The sequence below is a fragment of the Labrus bergylta genome, chromosome 10 (genome assembly GCF_963930695.1).
Source record: "Labrus bergylta chromosome 10, fLabBer1.1, whole genome shotgun sequence".
NCBI lineage: Eukaryota > Metazoa > Chordata > Actinopteri > Labriformes > Labridae > Labrus > Labrus bergylta.
In genome coordinates, this window is record NC_089204.1 from 25,652,638 (window position 1) to 25,673,548 (window position 20,911).

A 20,911-nucleotide genomic window follows, 5' to 3' on the forward strand; every position below is an offset into this window, starting at 1 on the left:
ATAGTACATGTTACATTTATAGAGTTACATATAGTACATGTTACATTTATAGTTACATATAGTACATGTTACATTTATAGTTACATATAGTACATGTTACATGTATAGTGTTACATATAGTATATGTTACATGTATAGTGTTACATATATAGTGTTACATATAGTATATGTTACATGTATAGTGTTACATATAGTACATGTTACATTTATAGTGTTACATATAGTATATGTTACATGTATAGCTGCCATTTTTTCTGAGGTAGGCTACACATGTCGAGCTATCTCCATAATGACAGAGCTTAAATGTTTTTTGTATATGGGCCTTAACAAATTACTGCAGAAGTAACATTATGACATGCTTTTGAATATGATAGGGGGAGAAAACAATACACATTTTTGTTAGTCTGTGATCAATTGTGGGCAGAGGCACTGCTCGTAAACAGGCAATGCAGGATACTGCTTGGGGCCTCAGGCTAGTAGGGGGTCCTGACAAACTTTAAAAACTTTGTTAAAGCAAATATCAAACATGTGAACTTTGGAAATCACATAAAAAAATCACAGTTTTTTTGTTGTTGATTTCAGGCTATTTAAAACAGAATGGTGATATACGCTGGTTGTGGGATAAAGGAAGTAAAACCATAGACTGTAAATTACGGTGGCTGATAAGTGCAAAGCACAATTACAAATGTGAGACAAATTTACATTTTGAAAAACCTTTTTACATTTTTAGAAAACAAAATTACAAAACCAAAACACTTATACCAAGGAAAAAACACATTTACATCTTATAAAATAAATTTACAAAAGACAGAATCTTGACAAAATGGGAATGTACCAAATGTCAGAAGTGACCCGGAAGTGATCGAGTGAGGGGTCATTTTGTTATGTTCTGGCAGGCCGTCAACCAACGATCTTGAGGAGCCTAAGAGAGATCAAGAGCTCCCAGGAAAGTAGGTGGTTAGTGACTGAGATTTACAGATAGATACATGCAGTAATATGATGTACTGTATGTGCACAGAGAGAGAGAGGAGCTCAAGGTGCCAGTTCCCCCGGTAGTCTAAGCCTATAGCAGCATAACTGAGAGCTGGTCTACACCAGCACCAGCCCTGACTATAAGATTTATCAAAAAGGAACGTTTTAAGTCTATTCTTAAAAATACAGACTGTGTCTGCCTCCCGGACACCGGCTGGAAGGCGGTTCCAGAGGAGAGGAGCCGATAACTGAAGGCTTTACCTCCCATAGTACACTTACAGACTGTAGATACCACTCGTAGGCCTGCATTCTGGGACCATAATGTTCTTGAGGGGCAGTACGGCACTAGTAGCTCCTTAAGATAAGATGGTGCCTGGCCATTTAGAGCTTTGTAAGTGAGAAGAAGGATCTTGAATTCTATTCTAGACTGTATAGGGAGCCAGTGCAGAGAAGCCAACACAGGAGTAATGTGGTCCCTTTTCCTAGTTCTAGTCAGTGCACGAGCTGCAGCGTTCTGGACTAGTTGAAGAGTCTTTAGAGACTTGCCAGAGCACCCTGACAAAAGAGAATTAAGATAATCCAATCTGGAGGTAACAAATGCATGAACTAGTTTTTCTGCATCATTTTGCGTCAGGATATTCCTGATCTTGGATATATTACGAAGGTGAAAATAGGCTGTTCTTGAAATTTGCCTGATGTGAGAGCTAAAGGACATATCTTGATCAAATAGAACTCCTAGATTCCTAACAGTGGTGCTAGATGCCAGGCTGATGTCATTAAGGACAGTCACATCACTAGAAAAAGTCTCTCTGAGGTTTTTAGGGCCGAGCACAATAACTTCAGTCTTGTCTGAGTTAAGTAGCAAAACATTTCTGGTCATCCAGGTCCTAACGTCCTTAAGGCACGTTTCTAGCTGACATAACTGACTGGTGCCATCGGGCTTCATCGATATATAAAGCTGAGTATCATCTGCATAACAATTAAACTGTATGGAGTGTTTCCTCTTAATATTTCCCAGAGGAAGCATATATAATGTAAAGAGAATTGGTCCAAGCACTGAACCTTGTGGGACTCCATGGCAAACTTTGGTGTGCATAGAGAACTCAACATTAACATGTACAAACTGAGATCGGTCTGATAAGTAGGATTCAAACCAACTTAAAGCAGTCCCTGTAATTCCAAAAAAGTGTTCTGCCTCTTGTAAATTTGTCTCAGCGATTGTAAAAGTGTTTCACATCTTTCACATGTTTCACATTTAACTGATGTAAATATGTTGATTTTTAACTTCTATTTTTATTTTTAATAATTATATTCCCGTCCCCTGTTATCTTGAGCTGCTGTAATGCAAAATTTTCCCCCATGGGGGATCAATAAAGTTTATCTTTATCTTTATCTTTATCTTTAAGTGTTTTTGGTTTTGTAATTTTGTTTCATAAAATGTAAAACGTAAACATTTTGTAAAAGTGTTTAACACTTTGTAATTTTGCACTTCCCAGCCACTGTACGTTTACAAAAAACACTTACCAAGGACAAAACTAATTTACAAGATGTGAAACACTTATACAATCACTGAGAGAAATTTACAAGAGGCAGAACACTTTTACCAGTCCCCAAACAAATTTACAAACGACAGAATCGTGACGGAAAGGGAATGTACCGCGACAAAATAAAACAAACAAAATGACCCCCTCACTCGATCGCTTCCGGGACATTTGGTACATTCCCATTTTGTCAAGATTCTGTCGTTTGTAAATTTGTTTGGGGATTGTAAAAGTGTTTCACATCTTGTACATTTGTTTTGTAAATGGGTTTTCTTTTTTTCTTGGTATAAGTGTTTTTGGTTTTGTAATTTTGTTTTCTAAAAATGTAAAAAGAATTTTCAAAATGTAAATTTGTCTCACATTTGTAATTTTGCTTTGCACTTCCCAGCCACCGTAAGATAAATGACTAAATGAGTAAAACATACAGGGGGGGAAAAAAGGTGTCCTGATCCTTTAAACATGGAACTCATGGTGCGCTCTCTCCTATTGGCTGGCTGGCTGCTACGTCACACGACCAATCAGCCTCGTCGATGTTACAAGGTGTCATTACGTAGGGGGGGAGGCGTGTATGTGTGTGTGTGTGTGTGTGTGTGTGTGTGAGTGAGTGTGAGTGACATTTGCTGCGAGGAGCTACAGCTAGCCGGATAAAGATGAAGAAATAGGGAAGGAAACAGGAAATATTTAAACTTTTGCCCCCTGAGCTGATGTTTGGGTTAAACTCTGTTTGCGGAGCCACTTTAGAGAAGACGGTAAATATTAAAAGTAGCGTCAGGTGAAACTTTCTGTCCGGTTAAACGCATTAAACAGTCGGCTAATGCTCCCCATGAACTTGCACAGTAAATAAGTAATAAGTAAGTTGAGTCGCTGCTCAGATATGTTGATACTAACAAGATAACCGTGTTTATTTAGGTGTTTTTTGTTTTTTTTCTATTGCATCATGGGTGGATGTTATTGCTTAAGTCGACTCTGCTAACTGCGTTTTGCACACACAAGGTTAAAATTAGCTTTAGCCAGCTAGCTGCTCACTCCCCTCCTCTTGCTGCAGTTTTGTCACTTTCCTATGCTGCCCAGTCAGGCCAGGTGTGCAGAAAGTAGGCCAGGTGTGGTGTGTGTTGATAGATAGATAGACTGCAGTGTGTGTGTGTCTACTTCAGGGATTTTTTTCTTACTTTTAGTGGTGTGAGTCAGAGCTGGGGTCATGCTGCTCTCTCTGGTTGTGCACACTTACTCTCTGCGTTACTGGTTCCCAGCCACCGTCATGCTGGGAACAGCCCCGGCTTACCTGCTGTCGTGGGGGGCATGGCGCCTGCTGTCGTCTGTCCTACCAGCCAGAGTGTATCACAAGCTAGACGACCGGTTGTACTGCGTCTACCAGAGTATGGTCCTCTTCTTCTTTGAGAACTACACAGGTGTCGAGGTGAGTTAATGAAGTTACTTTTAACATGTGAGAGATGAACCAGTGACACAAACGTCAGTGACAGCTGCTTACTATATGTTTGCAATGCATGCACAACACCAGGGAGGGGCCACTTTGGTCGCAGCAAGGGCCACATTCATTTAACTCTCACTGCCAGGGGGGCAAATTGTAGGATACAAAAACAATTATGTCTCAAGTTTAACTCAACATACACCAGTGATCAAATATTATTATGGATGTATTCGTGGTTTTCATGATTTCATGGCAGATTTTGTCACATTTTCTTCATGTTTTCCAATTCATTGATGTGTAAAAATTGACCTGAGGGCCACATCGAAGGGTTGACGAGGGCCGCCAGTTGCCCACCCCTGCTCTACACCATGCATAAAGTACTGGAAAGTTAAAGGTTCCCGTGTTTGTTTAAACTGTTAAAACAAAAAACAAAAATGGGAGCGGGACAAAGAGATAATTACAGATCTTGATGAACCAGATAAATATCCGTCTGTTGCCACTCCTCGTCCTGTGTGTGTGTGTTTTTGTATTGAGTGTGCAGAAAAGCAACGATTGATGCTGGTAACACGGTGATCATCGTTAATGAAAACTAAAATAAGAACGAGGCTTTAACATTAAATTATAACTGAAACTGTATTATGTGTTTACAAAACTAACTAAAATAAAGTTATATATTAAACGTCCTTAGTTTTAGTCTTTACATTATCCTTCACTATTTGTCTCAAGTCAGTTTAAATTTTGCATGAGCTTGCTGACTGCAGGAAATGAAACCTTTTATAAATCTATAGGTTTAAGAAAATAAAAATACAAGTAGTTGCTTGATATCTTTCTCTGAACCATAAGCATTACAGAGACAATCAAACAAAAACCAACACACAAACTAAACTAAAGGTAAAACAAAAAGCAGGATAAAAATAGAAACTAATGGAAAAATCCAAACATTAGTAAACCAGCATCTCTGACACTATATGATTTCTATAGTGCCTGCACTGGAGGCCACATGAAGAGATTTGAAAGGACCGTTTCTATAAATCCTTTTTGGTTTATTGAAAAGCTTTGGTCTATTTCGGTCCAGCTTTTGTAAAAAAAAAAAAAAAAAAATTAAAAATCAGTCTGACTCTGAAATGAAACTAAATCTCTGATGCACTTAGAATAATAAACGAGTGGCGCAGATGGTCTAGCGGTTAGGTTGCGCCCCATGTACAGAGGCTATAGTCTTCCAAGTGGGCAGTCTGGGTTCAAATCCAACCTGTGTCATTCCCCACTCTCCCTCTCCCAGTTTCCTACTCCATCCATAAAGGCAATCTTAAAAAAAGATGTATATACATTTAACGAAGCGAAATACATTCATGCCAAATCATTTTGAAAATTGTTGATTGTCGATAATCTCTGCCACTCAGCTAGTGTTTGTAAGAGCGTCACTTGTTTCTCTTTAGATTGTTATATACGGAGATATACCAAAGACCAAAGAGAACGTCATCTACCTGTCCAACCATCAGTGTACAGGTAACTCATTTGCACAACCTCCTTTAACATTTCAGTGTAGTTCAAAGCACAGTTAAAAGTGAATACTCCTGTGGCCTCTTTTCAGCTGACTGGATCATTGCCGACATGCTCGCCATCAGGCAGAAAGCTCTGGGTCACGTCAGGTACGTCCTTAAAGACGGACTCAAGTGGCTCCCGCTGTACGGGTGGTATTTCTCTCAGGTAATGCAACTCTGTGAGTATTTAAATGCCATTTTAGTCCCTTTCAGATGCAAAAATGAAAAATCGAACTTCAATCACATTCCCCACTGCCCATCTCGTCAGATTGTCTTTCTCTTCTAGCACGGAGGAGCGTACGTGAAGAGGAGCGCAAAGTTTGATGTGAAGGCGATGCAGGAGAAGCTCCTCACTCAGACTCAATCTGGAGCACCGGTAAGTTACTTCATAAAGGTTTTTTAAAAGACTTCAAACTGAGACGGATCATATCTGAAATTCTGTCTTAAAATTCATTTTTGAACTTCCTAAATGTCGTCAGAAATTCCCTCTCTACCTTCCTGAAATCAGGAGAGTTGTGAACAGTTTATTCAAAGTTGTACAAACAGAGAATGTGATAGCAGTTGAAATGAATTGGATGAGACACTGGATGAAGAAAGGTTCATGTGCTTTATTGTGCTGAAGGATGTTTTTGTGACTCCTCTTCTTTTTTTACTTAAAGTTTGTAGGATTAGTGTGTGTGTCAGTTAGTACTGGGAATTCAGTTTCAATTACATTTTTGTCGACCCACAAGAAAACAAGATAGTTGTGTCACAATGTTGCGCTTGTTTTGATCAAAGGTTATGTCATGTGTGGTAAATGTTTCAAAGTGTTTGCTGTTATATTTTGGCCACAAAAGTACATCACCACTTCTTTGAAAATGCAGGTAGTTTATTTTTATTTATGTATTTATATTTTGCTATCTAGATGTTTTTTTGTGTTAGGATTGTTTAAGTTTGAGAAATGCATGTGATGCAGACTTTGTGAAATCCATGAGTAATCATGTTAAATAATCGAGATCTCAGTATAAATCTAAATAATCGTGGTTGTTATTCTTGCCCTAATCGAGCAGCTACAGTGTCAGTGTTTGAATGCATGTGTTTTCACAGGAGCCTGTTATGAAAAACAGAGCTGTTAATACACATAATTGTATTTCTCAATGATAAAAACAAATCTTGAAAGAAGACAAGAGGTTAAAAGGCTTTTGAGTCTTTTGAGAGAAAAGATTGAACTTTATTCAACTGCAATTTATCATCAACTCTGAGACAAATTGGTAAAATAAAAACTACAGATAATGAACACTCAAACACTCCTGCTGCTGCTGAAATAATTCATTATTCCTCATGAGAGGAAGTTCCTGTTTGTTAAAGAAAGTCTTTGCACCCTTCATATTTTGCAGAACATGAAAAACAGTTTTTCTAACTCACTTTTGTTTTGTTCTTGAATTACATTTATTAGTAGGGTACAGGTAGTCTCAGATAAAATCCAGTTGCATTTCAGTTAAAAAGAATAAAGACTTGAAGCTGAGTTGAGTTTAAATCACCAGAACGCAGTTTGCATCTTGCCAGCATTCAAACTGATTTAATGAGCGAGCTTTTGAAAACGTTCTACCTGTCTTTATAAATTCATCACACTGTTTGTTGTCCGTGTATCTAGTTTGACAAATCCTACAAATTCCACTTAATGACGTGTATTATGAAAAGAGAGTGAGGCCACTTTGATCTTTATGTGTTTGTCTTCCCACAGATGTACCTCGTTATCTTTCCAGAAGGAACGCGCTATAATCCAGAGCTGAAGAACGTTATCGCCGACAGTCAGGCTTTCGCTACTAAAGAAGGTACTGACACGACGACAGCGCTTTTCTGCTGTACTACCACCTACTAACTAAGCCCCGCCCACTCAGTATGTCAAACAGCTGACTCAGTTCTGATGTTTGACCTGTGTTAACCCTTTAAAGCAGCAGTTCCCCAAATGAGCCTCACTTGAATGCTGATTTGTTTGTCTTTTGATTAGAAAAGTTCATATTTTGTTTGTTTGAATTGTGCAACATTAGAGGCATGTTTTACCGTTCAGAAAGAATAGTATTAGATTATCAGATTCTGGTTTATTGTCAAGTACATGTACTTGTAGAAGAGATTTAAAGATAAAGATAAACTTTATTGATCTCCCGTGGGGGAAATTTGTGCATTACAGCAGCTCAAGAAAACAGGGGACAGGAATATACTTATAAAAAATAAAAATAGAAGTTAAAAACAGATCAAACATATTTACATCATTTAAATTAAAAAAAATACAATAACTTGGTGTTTTGTTGTGAAACAATGTGTTAAAGGCAGGGTTGGTCATTTTCTCCAGATTTACTTTTTAAGATTTTGGTTGAAGTTGTCTTTAGGTCCTGACAGAAATTAATAACTCGGGTGCTCTGAGACAGGAACAAAGAAAATCTGTCATCTGTATCAGTTGTAAGCTTTTAAAAACTTTGACCAATGTCTGCCACGAGGTACCAATCTGATGAACCAATCACACGCCTCCCTGTCTCCCTGCTCGCTCTCTACCTCTTGTGTGCTCTAGCCCACACTCAAAGCGTCACTGATGACGAAGTTTATACTGTGAGTTTGTCGTTGGACGTTGTGAGAAGTAAAATAGTCAAGTTTTTTTATTTTTTAATGTACTATGATAAAGTTTAGTGTTAACTTGCCGCTTAATGAGACAATGTAGTTTCTACACAATGTAAGCGATGAGCTGAGGTTCGCTTCTGGAGAAAACGGCGCTAGTGCATGTAAGTGAGGGGCGTGGCTTTTGAGTGAGCACAGAGGGGAGGGGGTGCAGACGGAGCACTGAGGGAATGCTGCTTTCAAAATAGTTTTTGAAAACTACCAACCCTGCCTTTTAAAAACTATAAAAACAGCAGTGCTCTTACTTTCAAGGAACAGAAATATAATAGAATATATATAGATGAAATATGAAACCAAATGTAGTAAGGGTGCATTAGAGGAGCTGTACAGTTGTGTAGGTATGTGCATGATTTAATAATGTTGTGCAAAGAGTCAGTCAGCCATCATCAAAGTGCTCTTAGTGCAAGGTGTCGAGGAATAAATAGACCTGCTGCTGATCGATAGAAGATCATTACAGGCTCAGTCAAATAACTGAAACTAATCAGTGTACGCCTTGAATATTTTTGCAGCATGAAGATGTTAAAGTAACTGATTTTAAATGCTGAATTTATTGTAATTTTACTGTTTAGTTTAAACATTTCTTAAATTAATACATTTTTCTTTTAATCGTCACGATTGCCTTTGTGCAGTGTGGTGTTACGGCCGTCTCGCAAACAGCATCCGTTCTGCAGAGATTAAGCCTATCTCTGGACCACAGCTCTGAATATCACCTTCCCCCATTAATCCAGATAAATCGCTCTGGATAGGCGACATGTGCACATGACATTATCTGCTATTAGAGAGGTATTAGTGAGCAGACTGTGAGCCACATCCACTGAGGGACTGTGCAGTCGTTGAACCAAACAGAATCATTTATGTAGAATGATTTTGTTTTCAAATGTTGTATTTTTATCACAATTTATTGAACGTCTTCAAACATAAATATGGGTTACATTATCCATTATTTTCATCATGGACAGTAGAGAGAAAACAGAAAGGTAAAGGTGATAACATGCAGCACACATAACATTACCTTTAATACAACTTCAACCTAAAAATGACCTTTCTGTTATCAGATTTAATCAACAATGACCATTATCTCCTTCCCATAGGCCTGGCTGTTCTGAGGCACACTCTAACGCCCAGAATGAAAGCCTCTCACGTAGCCATCGAGACCATGAGGGACCACCTGGACGCTGTGTATGACGTCACTGTGGCCTACGAGGGAAAGCAGGGCGTCTCCGGTCACAGAAAACCTGCCCCAACAATGCCAGGTAGGTTTCTCAAGTTCAAACATTTTTATGAAGAAGACGGAGAGCTTGGAAGAACTGTCTTTATTTCTTTATTTAAACTCGCAGAGAGTGAGATCTCTCTCAGTATTTATACAATTCACAACACATGGTTGTTGTTATTATTTCTTGATTAAAATAACAACAATAGGTTTTCTCCTATTTTTCAACCCTTTGTCTTCAGGAGTTAGCTGCACTTAAGATAGCTCAGTTTGGAGAAATTACAATCAACATTGTAAAAGAAAATCTTCAAATTTCCAGACATTTTATTTGTTAGCTGCAGGTGTGAGGACAAACAGGTGATGTTTTTCACCCAAATTTATGATTTCATTCATTTTATTTATCAGCGTGCACGACAAAGAAAAGATGGTTGAACCAGATTAAGTGAGTCGCTAAATCCATCTACAGTCCCTCATAAAAGTGACACAAGACGTTCGATAAAACTCCACTCAACAAAGAAACACACCTGACAACACTAAGTACTTTATGAAATGCTATGAGGTGAGCCGACGCATGAGTGATGCAGCTTTTCAAAACAAATAATCACTGCGAGCGATGATGGCGTTTATGTCCTGCGACCGCTTTGATCTTCATTCTCAAAATGAAGCCGCTTTAAAAACTCTTTTCCACTCGCAGTCCCGTTCTTTTTCACTCCTTCCTTTATGCTGTGAATCGACTCATTACAGGAAGTATTAATGTAAAGACAAAAACTATCTTCTTGCCTCATCTGCCCTTTTTGATATGTAATAAACCTAAAATCGTAACTTCTACAGCAGCTTATTGACTTGATTTGTTGCACTCCGAGACCGAGATGTGTGAAGAAGTGTTTTGGAGGATTTAATGGGCAGGCTTCCTGGAAATGTTCTCGCAGTTTACAGGCGTGCAAGTCTCAACAGTGGACTTCAGGATAATCTATTCTGCCTACTTGTGGCTCCTTTCCTGTTCTTACACATTCCTAAAAAATTGCCGCTACTTTGAATAACATTTTAACATTCCAGTACTTGCCAAATACCCCAATAACATAAGTTGCATTTAAATGTGGATGAGGAAACATAAATATTTATGCAGAGTTGAAATGCATGCAGAGTGCAGACAAATACATTCTGCACATCTTCATTTCTTTCTCCTCAGATCTTAATAAAAGTGCATTGTGTCCCTTTACTAATTGTAAAGCAGCTGACCTTCCCAACTCATTTGCATATCGAGATTTGTTTTCAGTGACGGCAGAATCAACATTGATATTGTGCATGAAATGGGTGAATGGAGAGAAAAATATTTAAGACCAGATATGAATGTAGAGAGCAGCTGTGGTATACTTTCTGTTAATCAGTGTCTGCATAGACACAAAGGCGGCGTCACATCATCAGTCCTGCAGCCTTGTATGCACCTCACTGCGTAATCTCGTAGCAAACATTACCTGTTAACAGTCGTGCCTTCCTGTAAACAGCATGACTCCGTGTTTTGGAGTTTTTGATTATTCTCTGTTTTCCCAGTTGTTCCAACAAACAGTCTGAATGTAAAAAAAAAAAAAAAACAACATCCCGCTTCAGTCAGGAATAAACATGGACGTGTTTCCAGAAAACAGAACAGAGAGAATAGAAAAGCTTTCCTCTCATCACGCACTTCCTGATCTCCCGTGGAGAAGGTGACTTTAGAGATTTCACAAGGAGGTGGAAGTGACTCGAGCTACGGACCCTCATTGTTTCAGTTATTGACATCCTTTCTGTTTTTATATCTGAGGAATATTTCCTTGTCAGTGTAAATAGTTCAGCCTGTTGTGATTGTTTAAAAAAAAAAAAAGGACTCTGAGGTGTGTGACTTATAAGAAGAGGGATTAGAATAGACTTAATGTGTATTCATGTGTTACATCCTAAATTATAAACAATGTTTTAAAGGAGGTGTTTGCACATCCAACTATCTCATGAAGTAGTGGAGTAGGACATCAAACTGTCACTTTCAAAAGAAAAAATCCTGCATACTACTCTTGCTAGGCATCACAACGTTTCGGTCCCTCTGAACCTTTGTCAAGTGTTTTCTCTCAAGAGAACGTTGGACACTTTTCCTAATAAATTGTTGATGCCTAGCGAGAGTAGTGCGCGAGATCATTACTTGTAAAGACATAAAGGGAATCAGCCAGTTCCCTTTAGTACTCAGTGCTTCCCACAGAATGACAAGATACCTGGGCGGTGGGGGGTGTGGGGGGTGGGGGGGGTGGGCACCCAAACAACTACAAACACAACAACTATGCTTCGCGTTTTAAAAAGTTCCACTAGATATTAACAGTATTAAGAGATGAAAAGCTTCAGTTTTGCACGGAGCCGGGGGGAGAAGTGTGGGAGAGATAGAGCATGCTCTCTCTCTGCCTGCCCAGGTATCGTCTATCTGTCGGAAACACTTGTACTAATTGAACATGTTGAATAATAACAGCACTTTAAACTACAGTTATGAACTATTACAGCTGAGAAATCCAAGCAGATCAGCCATTTGTTTAATAAACTTCAAAATAAAACAGCTCAACCTATTACAACAAGAAGGTGCTTTAAGTCGTACTTTTGATATTTTGAAGCAGTCCCGCCATCCTTTATAAAATCAAAAACACATTTCCTGTTAATGACCTTTTCTTAACTTAAGACTGATCAGTATTCCTGAAACGGAACAATGCAGGAACTTTGCCTGGCAGAAATGTATCATTCTGAACGTCAAGCCTGGTTTTAGAAAAACTAAACTGAAGGAAGAGACACAAGTCTGTCAACTGTGGCTCACAAAAGCTGATATCAGGAAAATGCTCGACTCCCTTAAACGTATTTCACTGAATTGGCAGGACTGAATCTCTGGACTGAAGCGTTGGCATTTTAACTGAATCTTGATTTTAATGTTGTTCTGCTAAGAACTCGAAATCCTCAGGGGATTAAAAACTTCAAAACCAAACGAGACAAGAAAATAAATATAAATCGTCTGGGGCACCAGTGGCCGAGTGGTTAGTTTGCGCACCCCATGTTCACAGGCTGTAGTCCTTGGATCGGGCGGCCTGGGTTTAAATCCCAATTTAGGCTACTTTCCCTTACTTCATTCCCCACTCTCTCTCTCTCTCTCTCCCTGATTTCCGACTCTGTCCACTGTCCTATCTCTCCAATAAAGGCACAAAAGGCAAAAACAACAACTTTAAAAACATAAATCATCCACTATCATGTACTTTAAATATCAATAAACGAGTTCCCTGGTCACCGTTGGGTCTCTTTATGTGCAGACAGCCTTAAATATTAAACATGTTAATGCCCTGTATTTCAGCTTTACTGGAGTTTATGAAAGGGGTTTTGTTTGTCCCACTAAGCAAAGACTTCCTTCATCAACACCCGTGACCTGCAGTGAGAGATCAACCTTATTTTTGTGGGTTAAGCACTTATTTATGAAACGCGCTACAAGTGTTATTATCCCTCTGTGCCAGCACCTGTTTGGCACTCAAACTCCTCCATGTGTGAGGAAGGAAGGCCGTCTTTACTTCTAAGATTGACTTTGGCTACTTCATGTGTGTTTTTTTTTCGTCCGTCTCTTCACCTCAGCCTTCTGCACACTCTTCGGTCAGTGTTTATTGAACTGGCACAGATTGTCTCCGAAGGTCATTTTGAGTCTTTGCAGCAGCTGATTGAAGCGCGCTCTCCACCAGTGAAGCAACCTTTCGCTGCTGACTTCGATCGAGTTTCCTCTTTCGGCCGCGGTGCCAGGTTTCCTGATAATATTGCATGTTGTGGAAACAGGAACTTGAAGGTCTCTTGGGGTGCATGTGTAGCCTTGAGCCTTCACACTTTTTACATTTTTACGTCTGACCTTCTTCAACACTTTGGTTTCCTTTCTGCTCTGAGACTTTATTTCAGGAACATTTATCTGCCAGAACTGATCTAATCTAATCTCCTATAAATAATATAAATAAATAGTATGTTGTTGGGACTCTGACTTTATTTGAAACGTGATGACTGGGGTGAGTGGGGTTGGAGACCAAGTGGCTGCAGGTACAGGTCTTCATTCTTTGAATCAAAGGGACCTCGCATCACAGAGTCATCCACCCTCAGTGTCACCTCGTGTTGATTTTAAGTGCTTACTCTACGTGCCGTTTTGCTGAAAGGCTTTTCCTGTTTTTGTTTAGTCTATTTATTTTTTGTGTTTGACAGAATTCCTGTGCAAAGAATTTCCCCGAGTCCACATACACTTCGACCGTGTGGACATAAAGGAAATTCCTTCGGAGCCAATGTTCTTCCGCAGGTGGCTGCACGAGCGTTTTGAAATCAAGGACCGGTAAGTGTGTGGGCGTAATAGTTCATCGTGTCAGAATTACACGTTATTCAGTCAGTATGTCGACGTGACTGAGGTTTTAAACGCTCCATTTTTGCAGGACAAAGGTGTGTAAGCCCATGTATATGTATCGTAGCTTGTAGAAGCTTCTGCATGAGCACCGAAAGAGCTCAAAATAAAAATCAGCTTTTTACATTTTGTGTATTCCCCTTTTAAATATTGACAAGTTGATCTCAGATGGGATGCCCAGCCTCCTAGGGGATTCATGAAGTCATAACAGAGGGGTGCACGAAACTGGAGGGAAATAAGCAACTTCTCTCTGTAGTTAAAAAATAATCACATTTATGTTGAAATCTGTATTCAGGAAGGTTGATCTTAAAAACCAAGCAAAATATAAATGTCATGTTGTATTGCAAAATACATTAAAAAAAAAAAAAATCAAGATCAAATCAAAATCGTAAGTACTGGGTGCTGAACGAAAAACATCCAAAGGTAGAAAAATAGTCCGTTGTCTGATGAAGGGCGAGGGCTCGAAGCGTTACGTGTGGTAGTTTTTCCATTAAATTAAATTTAATTGGAGCAGTTTCTATTATAGCAAAGTCCAGACAAAGATATAGAGTGTGTGCTGGATAAATCTTAACTGCATTAATAATTGTGTTGTCCAATCAAAGTCATAGTTGCAGAAGGAAAGGCCAACATTTCCTCTGGGTGCACATTTTCATTTCAAATATCTTCTCCTTTATTAATGTTTTATGGAAGCAATGATGGCATGACATGAATAAGACACATTGAGGATAGTCACTATTGTCTGATATTTAATTAACAAGTAATGATTGGATTCAGGTTTACAGATAATGAAAGTAATTATTAAATGGAGGTCACACAGGAGGGAATATGATTAAATCCAGAAGCATTCATTAAAAGCTGTGATTTACAAAACGCTTTTCACAAACGGAGCTGGCTGTGCTCAACTTAAAAAAAACTCCTCAAAGACCATCAATTGATCGATCATTCAATTCCAAAGTCTGTACGATGAAACTTTATAATCGATTGAGATCGTTATTGACAACACAAGCCGAGCAACAAAACTCTGATGTGATTTTGGGTGCAGATATTTTGTGCTGTAGTTGCTGTAAAAATCCTGATGTAAACTTTTGTCAGTCAGATTTTCTTCAGTGTTTCGATCACCTCTGTAGTCTGTACGTTCTGAGACAGGCTGAACCCCTAAGAGAGTAATCTGTCTTTTTCCAAAGGCTGCTGACGGACTTCTACGAGTCGGACGATGCTGATAAAATATGCAAGTTCCCCGGGGAAGGCAAACCTTCTCCTCTGAACCTCTCTAAAACCCTCCCATCAGTGGTGATCCTGGGGGGCCTGACACTGCCATTACTGCTGACGGAGAGCGGCAGGAAACTGTACGTGCGGACCTGGGTGTACGGGACGCTGCTGGGCTGGCTGTGGGTGAAAGTCTTTCCTTAACGAACAGGGCCGAGGCTGCCACCATGACACGCACAACAGACATGAGCGAGGCGGCGCCGGTTTTTTTTGTTTGTTTGTTTTTGTTTTCCCTGCATCCGAACAACACGAGGTGTGTTCATCTAATGCAGAGCTGCAGCGTCTGATGAAGTGACTGGGACATTTTCCCAACATGTCTGGCTCATTGGAGACCTTGAGCTGAAAGCTGAACAGAGATGAGGAGAAATGTTGAGCTTTTTTTGTGTGCTGAGTGTTCCCTCGCGTTACTTTGATATCGCAGCCTAGTGTGATGGGAAAAGAGAGTTACCCAATATGATCTGTACTATGAAATAGATACAAAACATAAATATATATATATACTTATTCTATTTAACTTAAAATAATTCTCCCTCCATTAGATCTAGCCAAATTAGTGCTCTCGCATGCTCACCTTTCCATCAGACATTGACCACTTTTAAAGCTCTTACATGTCATCGAAGTGTAGAGTACTTTCAAATTAAATTAAAGGAGCCCAACAAGCTGCTGTGTGGAGCTCACACACAGTCTAAGTGATCAGTGCACTGACTCATTGACATTGGTTATAATGCTCTCTCTTACTTATGCTACGTCCCGTGTCAGGACGATAATGCACTTTGCTCATTTAAAGTGACATTTATTTATTTTTTACATTAGTGGAACAACATGCGGTCTTTAGGGGCTCAAACACACATGACACCAGCTGCTTTGTTTAAGTATTCATTACTTCCTCGTTTCATACTGATAATGAATGTAGCCAGGGGGGGAGAAAAAAACAAACATGTATCAATGTATGAGAGTGTTTTTTTCATTCCCAACATCGAGCTCTTGATTTGACTCGCATGAATATTGTTGAACATTTTTCTTTGTCTCTGCTGACCCCCCCCCCCCCCTTCATGTAGAGGATGTGTGTTTTTAAAAAAAAAAGTTCTACTAATGTAAAAATATTCCTTGAAACCTCAAAATGTCAAACGTTGCCAAGACCTGCTGAATTTACAACAACAATGTTCAACGTTGAGTTTTACGTTGAGAAATACTTCTTTTAATGCCAGCAAAGAATCCTGTGTTTGTTTGTTTGTTTGTTTGTTTGTTTTGTCTGTATAGATTATAATCTCATTTTCTATTGTTTATTTGTCGGTCTGCGACCTTTAAATGCAGTTGTTACTTCTGTTACAGCTCACATGAAAGTATTAACCAAGCAAAAAAAAAACCCGCTGATAAAGCCATGTTGACAGTCTCTCACAGGTTCCTGTGCACTCGAAGCCATTTGTATTATAATTCTCACTGTAATGTTTAATGCACTGTACCTCTCTTCTGTTTGCTGTTTACTGTGAGAACCTTTGCATTTTCCACACATGTCACTTTACATGCTTTCAGTCTCGTCTTCCTCTTCAGTCGGTCTTTGATTCTCCTCATGCTGATGGTTCAGTATCTCTCATGGTTTTTACATGTCGCTCCTATACCTCACTTGAACAATCCTTCCTCGTTTTTAAAGATGATCCTCGTCAGCCATTTTATAGTCATTTTTAATCCTGACAGGATCCGACTGTAATTCATCAGGAAATCTCTATGTAGACAGTATTTCAATGCCAACGGATTTTTTGGAAATGTGTGCCTTCTCTTTGGAGGAGTCGGTCCTCAGCCCTCACAGGGACTCAGTAGCTCTTTTCCACCAGGTGACTGCATGGGGGGGGCGCTCTGCTGGAGCTGCTGCTCACTGCAGCATGTGGTCACAATGTCTACAGCTCATAGTGGCTTATTTTGCTCTAAGAATGCATTTATTACACTTTTCTGAGGTCTATAATTAAAACGATGAAACCTTTAATGTGTGTACGTTTTGGAACTGAGGATCAGAATGAAATAAAGTTGTTTTCTTTTTCTTTGGGAAGAGTCAAAGTTTTCTCTCTTTTGCCGAACTGCCCTGAAAACACGATGACTAGAAGACTGGAGCTCTTTCATAGATGTGAGTGAAGTACTGATTTATGAACGTACCTTTTTCCTTTTATTTGGACACGCTTGATAAAAGCATTTACAGTCTGTGAATGAAATTCAATTTTTTTTTGCTTATTCACATCAAATTTTAATATATTTTTGAAAAATAACACATTTTCTTTGAACACTGTCCCCAATTTGTTTTGTATAGCACCTTTCAGACAGCAGGAGATTCAAAGTGCTCCACACAGGCTCAATAAGCATTTCAAAAATGTCATAAAACATGTGTGTGCATGAGAAATACACCAGTTCTACAGAATGCATACAGCATTTGGACAAAGTATAAGTGTGCATTCAATCCGTAAAACATTCAGGGGGAAAGAGGAATCGATAAATTAAGCGTGAGGTAGTTAAAGAGATTTAAGACTGTTTTGATAAAGGTTTCTCGTGTCATTTCGAGCAAAAGAAATATGTAAGCGTACGTTCCAACTTTTTCTAAAACCATCGAACGTCTCACGAACCAAAGTGCGCATGCGTGTTACGATTTTAGGGCAGTAACAAGGAAGTTCAGTCGCAGATCGAAGATACAATTTTTTTTTTGAAGAGCTGCTGTTCACGTTTTGGACTCAAGGTATGTTGAACACTCAGACGATTCCACTAACTTTACAATAATACTGAAACAGAAAACTAAGTCTACGTGAAGTGACTTCATATCTTCAAATTGCATAAAGATGCGTTTAAGTGCGCACTTTCTGTGTTGTGTTCAATCACTGTCGGTCTCACATTGACCCCTAGAGGTGTGACAGCGTCCTGCAGGAACATTCATCCACAACACGGGTCGGAGTTTGATGATAAAAACAAGTAATGTGCTGAAATAGTTGACTTATTTGTGTTTATTACTCTTGTTGGTAGAAGTTATTTATTTGCACTGTGAGCACTGAGGTCAATCTTCATCTACTATCTCATTCAAATGTCATTTTTTATTATTATTTTCGAATTTTATAATCAAATATTATTAATATTAAATATGCATGCATGCTTATAGTTTTAAATGCATTCATTCGCATGTAGTTACACATTTTGTTCACTAGAGGGCAGGCCAAAAATGACAGAGTTTCTCAACTGTCAGTGATGGCTGCAGCATGAAATCCTTAAATCCTGACCCCTGTGTGATGTTAATGAGAGGTGAAGAGGAGAAGGGTGAGGGTTGCACACATGTACAAACTTTTTTTTTAAAACAGGCACTCTAATACTGATCTCAGCTTTCAAATATGAATGGGGTTTGTTACTTATTCTATTTATAAACCGAATCCTGGATTTTGGTTCCAACAGCCTTTGTGGGGCACCTGCAGGTAAGACGGCAGGTAGAGGACCAGCATGCACCTGGGTGGGCCTGTGGTTTCTGTTACCAGCTGCACAAGAGAGGCAGCACTTGAGTTTCTGTTATTTTGTTCGCTTGCTTTCTTTTTGCAGAACAAACCTTCAGAAAACTTCTCTTGCCTGCGCACACCACATCCCCGCGGTGCATCAGTGGCCTTTTGATTATGTTTGACTGAACTTTTATTAAGATTTTTTCCACCAAAAAAATCGCCACTATAACCCCTTAATCCTAAATAGAATAAATATTAGCAGGTCATACACCTGTACCTTTCTCTTGTCAATTTAATCTTAAAAAAAACACTCAAACTTGTTCATTCCAGGCTTGAACAGCATGCTTTCATTGCTTTCATCTATTATTCTGTTAAAAAAAAAAAGCTGTTGATTGCACATTTGTTTATTTTTTGTAATTGTCGGTTTCCTGTACATACTGTAAGCGCTTCCACTTGTTTTCTCTTTGTTCATATCTTTATAGGGACTCTTTTATTTTGAAGGAAGTATTTATTTGATAAGGACTGTTTTCCCTGCTCACACAGGGACGTCCTCTCTCACGGTGGAAGGAAATCTTTACAAACAAAGTCTACATATTTTTGTAAAAGAATTTGTAAAACAGTAACTTCAATTCAATAACATTTCCAGGTCTTATTTATTTAAAGTCGTAGCTCAACATAAATACAGACTTTTTGTGTGTTTTATTTCTGTTCACAGGTTTGTGATGGCAGTGGACTGGATCGGGTTCGGCTATGCTGCGGCCATCGCCTTTGGAGGATTTATGGGCTACAAGAGAAAAGGTCAAAATCGCACACTTAGAGTTCTTGGGGCAGACGGCGAACTCACACTCAGATGATCGTTATAATAAACCCTGATTCTCATCATGTGATGTGTTGCATTGTAGGCAGTGTGATGTCCCTGATGGCTGGTTTAGTGTTTGGTGGATTATCTGCTTATGGTGCATTCAACGTCTCTAACGACTCTAAGGACATCAAGTTCTCATTGTGTGAGTAGCTCATTCAAGTTCTCTTGATTTACAGAAGGATCCAGCTGTTGTCATGTAATTGTGCTTTCTGTCTTGCAGTGGCTGCAGGAGTCTTATCACTCGTGATGGGGTTGCGATATAAGAAATCTGGCAAAATAATGCCTGCTGGCATCATGGCAGGGCTAAGGTCAGAGACCGACTTGCTGAACACACAGTAAAGTTTACTGAGCAAATCAAAGATTGTGAAACGATGAAGTAACACATTACCTTTATAACGCTTTTTGATGTGTTGTCTGTTTCTTTTCTCGCAGTCTGTTGATGGTGTTTCGGCTGTTACTCCTCTTCATGGCGTGACTTTAAGAACAACACGGACAAGACGGAAAGCTCTCTGTGCCTCAATGTGAACAAGCCTCGTTTTAAAGGAAACATCATTCCAAGTTTTCATACCATGACAAGTCTTTTGTTTTTGTGTAGAAACTTAACAATCATGTGACCAAAATCTTTGCAAATGCCACCAATGTTTGTTAAACTGACTTTAGAGCATCTGTCTACTCATGTTATCTTAAGTCATATCACACGAGAGGGAGTGATGTTGTACTGAATATCATACCTGCTGTGATTCAGCTGAAGATAAACACATGAGCTGATATTCAGTACAACATCTCAACATCGAGTGTGATATTACTTTTATACAACACTAATACAAAATAGTGCTAAAAAGTAAAACTCAACAACAGATTATTGTATAACTCCACCAACTTAACTAGTTCCCCATCTGTTGCCAAGCAACACAAACATTCTATTCTAACGCAATCTGATGGTGTCCATGGTTACCACAGAGCAGCTACTTTGTAGTACAACCATTTACTTGTGTGTTAACATAAATGAATCATCAGTCATGAAAACCAGTTTGATAAGGGACCCGTTGTGTGATTCTGAGGTTATGAGATTGATGAATAAAGAACAACACTGTTGACATGTACAGCTGTAAATGTCAAATTAATAGTATTCAGAACTCCAGGCTGAGGCGGAGTGATACACATTGTGAAAAGTCCCAGTGATGTTGTTCTCCTTTATCGCCACTCATGGAAGGCCTCTTGTCCATTAGGCAAGGCAAGTTTATTTATACAGCACATTTCAACAACAAGGCAATTCAAAGTGCTTCACACAAGACATCAAACGCATCATGACAGAGGAAAGAAAAGAAATATTAAAATAGAACATTAAAAAAAAATTTAAAAAAATAAAAAAATCACTGGAATTACTAAACCTGAACATATGTTCAAATAAAATTAATTGAAATAAATAAAGTAAAAAATATAAAAAGAGTTAAAATTTAAATTCTTATTAAAGCTGTTTAATGAAAGGCAGGTGAGTCTTCAACCTGGATTTAAAAGAGCTCAGAGTTTCAGCAGACCTGCAGTTTTCTGGGAGTTTGTTCCAGA

General features: G+C 38.9%; 2 protein-coding genes across 3 annotated transcripts; both read left to right on the forward strand.

The window, feature by feature from the left end:
- Positions 1-3,088: 3,088 nt before the first annotated feature.
- On the forward strand, positions 3,089-17,065 carry agpat5 (1-acylglycerol-3-phosphate O-acyltransferase 5 (lysophosphatidic acid acyltransferase, epsilon)). Of its 2 annotated transcripts, XM_065959628.1 has the most exons (9): positions 3,089-3,262; positions 3,689-3,930; positions 5,379-5,448; positions 5,534-5,649; positions 5,770-5,859; positions 7,207-7,297; positions 9,227-9,388; positions 13,570-13,693; positions 14,944-17,065. In XM_065959628.1, the coding sequence occupies exons 2-9, from the start codon at positions 3,712-3,714 to the stop codon at positions 15,167-15,169; spliced, it is 1,098 nt and encodes a 365-aa protein (XP_065815700.1). In that variant the 5' UTR covers positions 3,089-3,262; positions 3,689-3,711; the 3' UTR covers positions 15,170-17,065. The 2 variants fall into 2 exon arrangements, with proteins under 2 accessions (XP_065815700.1, XP_020510544.1); XM_020654888.3 differs by having other exon boundaries at positions 3,089-3,930.
- A 568-nt stretch (positions 17,066-17,633) lies between these two features.
- On the forward strand, positions 17,634-20,448 carry tmem14a (transmembrane protein 14A). Its single transcript, XM_020654881.3, has 5 exons — positions 17,634-17,744; positions 19,199-19,281; positions 19,386-19,487; positions 19,566-19,653; positions 19,778-20,448. The coding sequence occupies exons 2-5, from the start codon at positions 19,206-19,208 to the stop codon at positions 19,818-19,820; spliced, it is 309 nt and encodes a 102-aa protein (XP_020510537.1). The 5' UTR covers positions 17,634-17,744; positions 19,199-19,205; the 3' UTR covers positions 19,821-20,448.
- Positions 20,449-20,911: the final 463 nt, after the last annotated feature.

What these genes read in the sequence shown, in the direction of transcription:
- tmem14a (XM_020654881.3), top strand. Translation starts at nt 19,206, where the DNA reads ATGGCAGTGGACTGGATCGGGTTCGGCTATGCTGCGGCCATCGCCTTT. An exon ending in TATGGGCTACAAGAGAAAAG is followed by an intron (nt 19,282 to 19,385) that starts GTCAAAATCGCA and finishes GTTGCATTGTAG; the next exon opens with GCAGTGTGATGTCCCTGATG. An exon ending in GGCATCATGGCAGGGCTAAG is followed by an intron (nt 19,654 to 19,777) that starts GTCAGAGACCGA and finishes CTTTTCTCGCAG; the next exon opens with TCTGTTGATGGTGTTTCGGC.
- agpat5 (XM_020654888.3), top strand. Translation starts at nt 3,712, where the DNA reads ATGCTGCTCTCTCTGGTTGTGCACACTTACTCTCTGCGTTACTGGTTC. An exon ending in GTCCAACCATCAGTGTACAG is followed by an intron (nt 5,449 to 5,533) that starts GTAACTCATTTG and finishes GCCTCTTTTCAG; the next exon opens with CTGACTGGATCATTGCCGAC. An exon ending in CGTTTTGAAATCAAGGACCG is followed by an intron (nt 13,694 to 14,943) that starts GTAAGTGTGTGG and finishes CTTTTTCCAAAG; the next exon opens with GCTGCTGACGGACTTCTACG.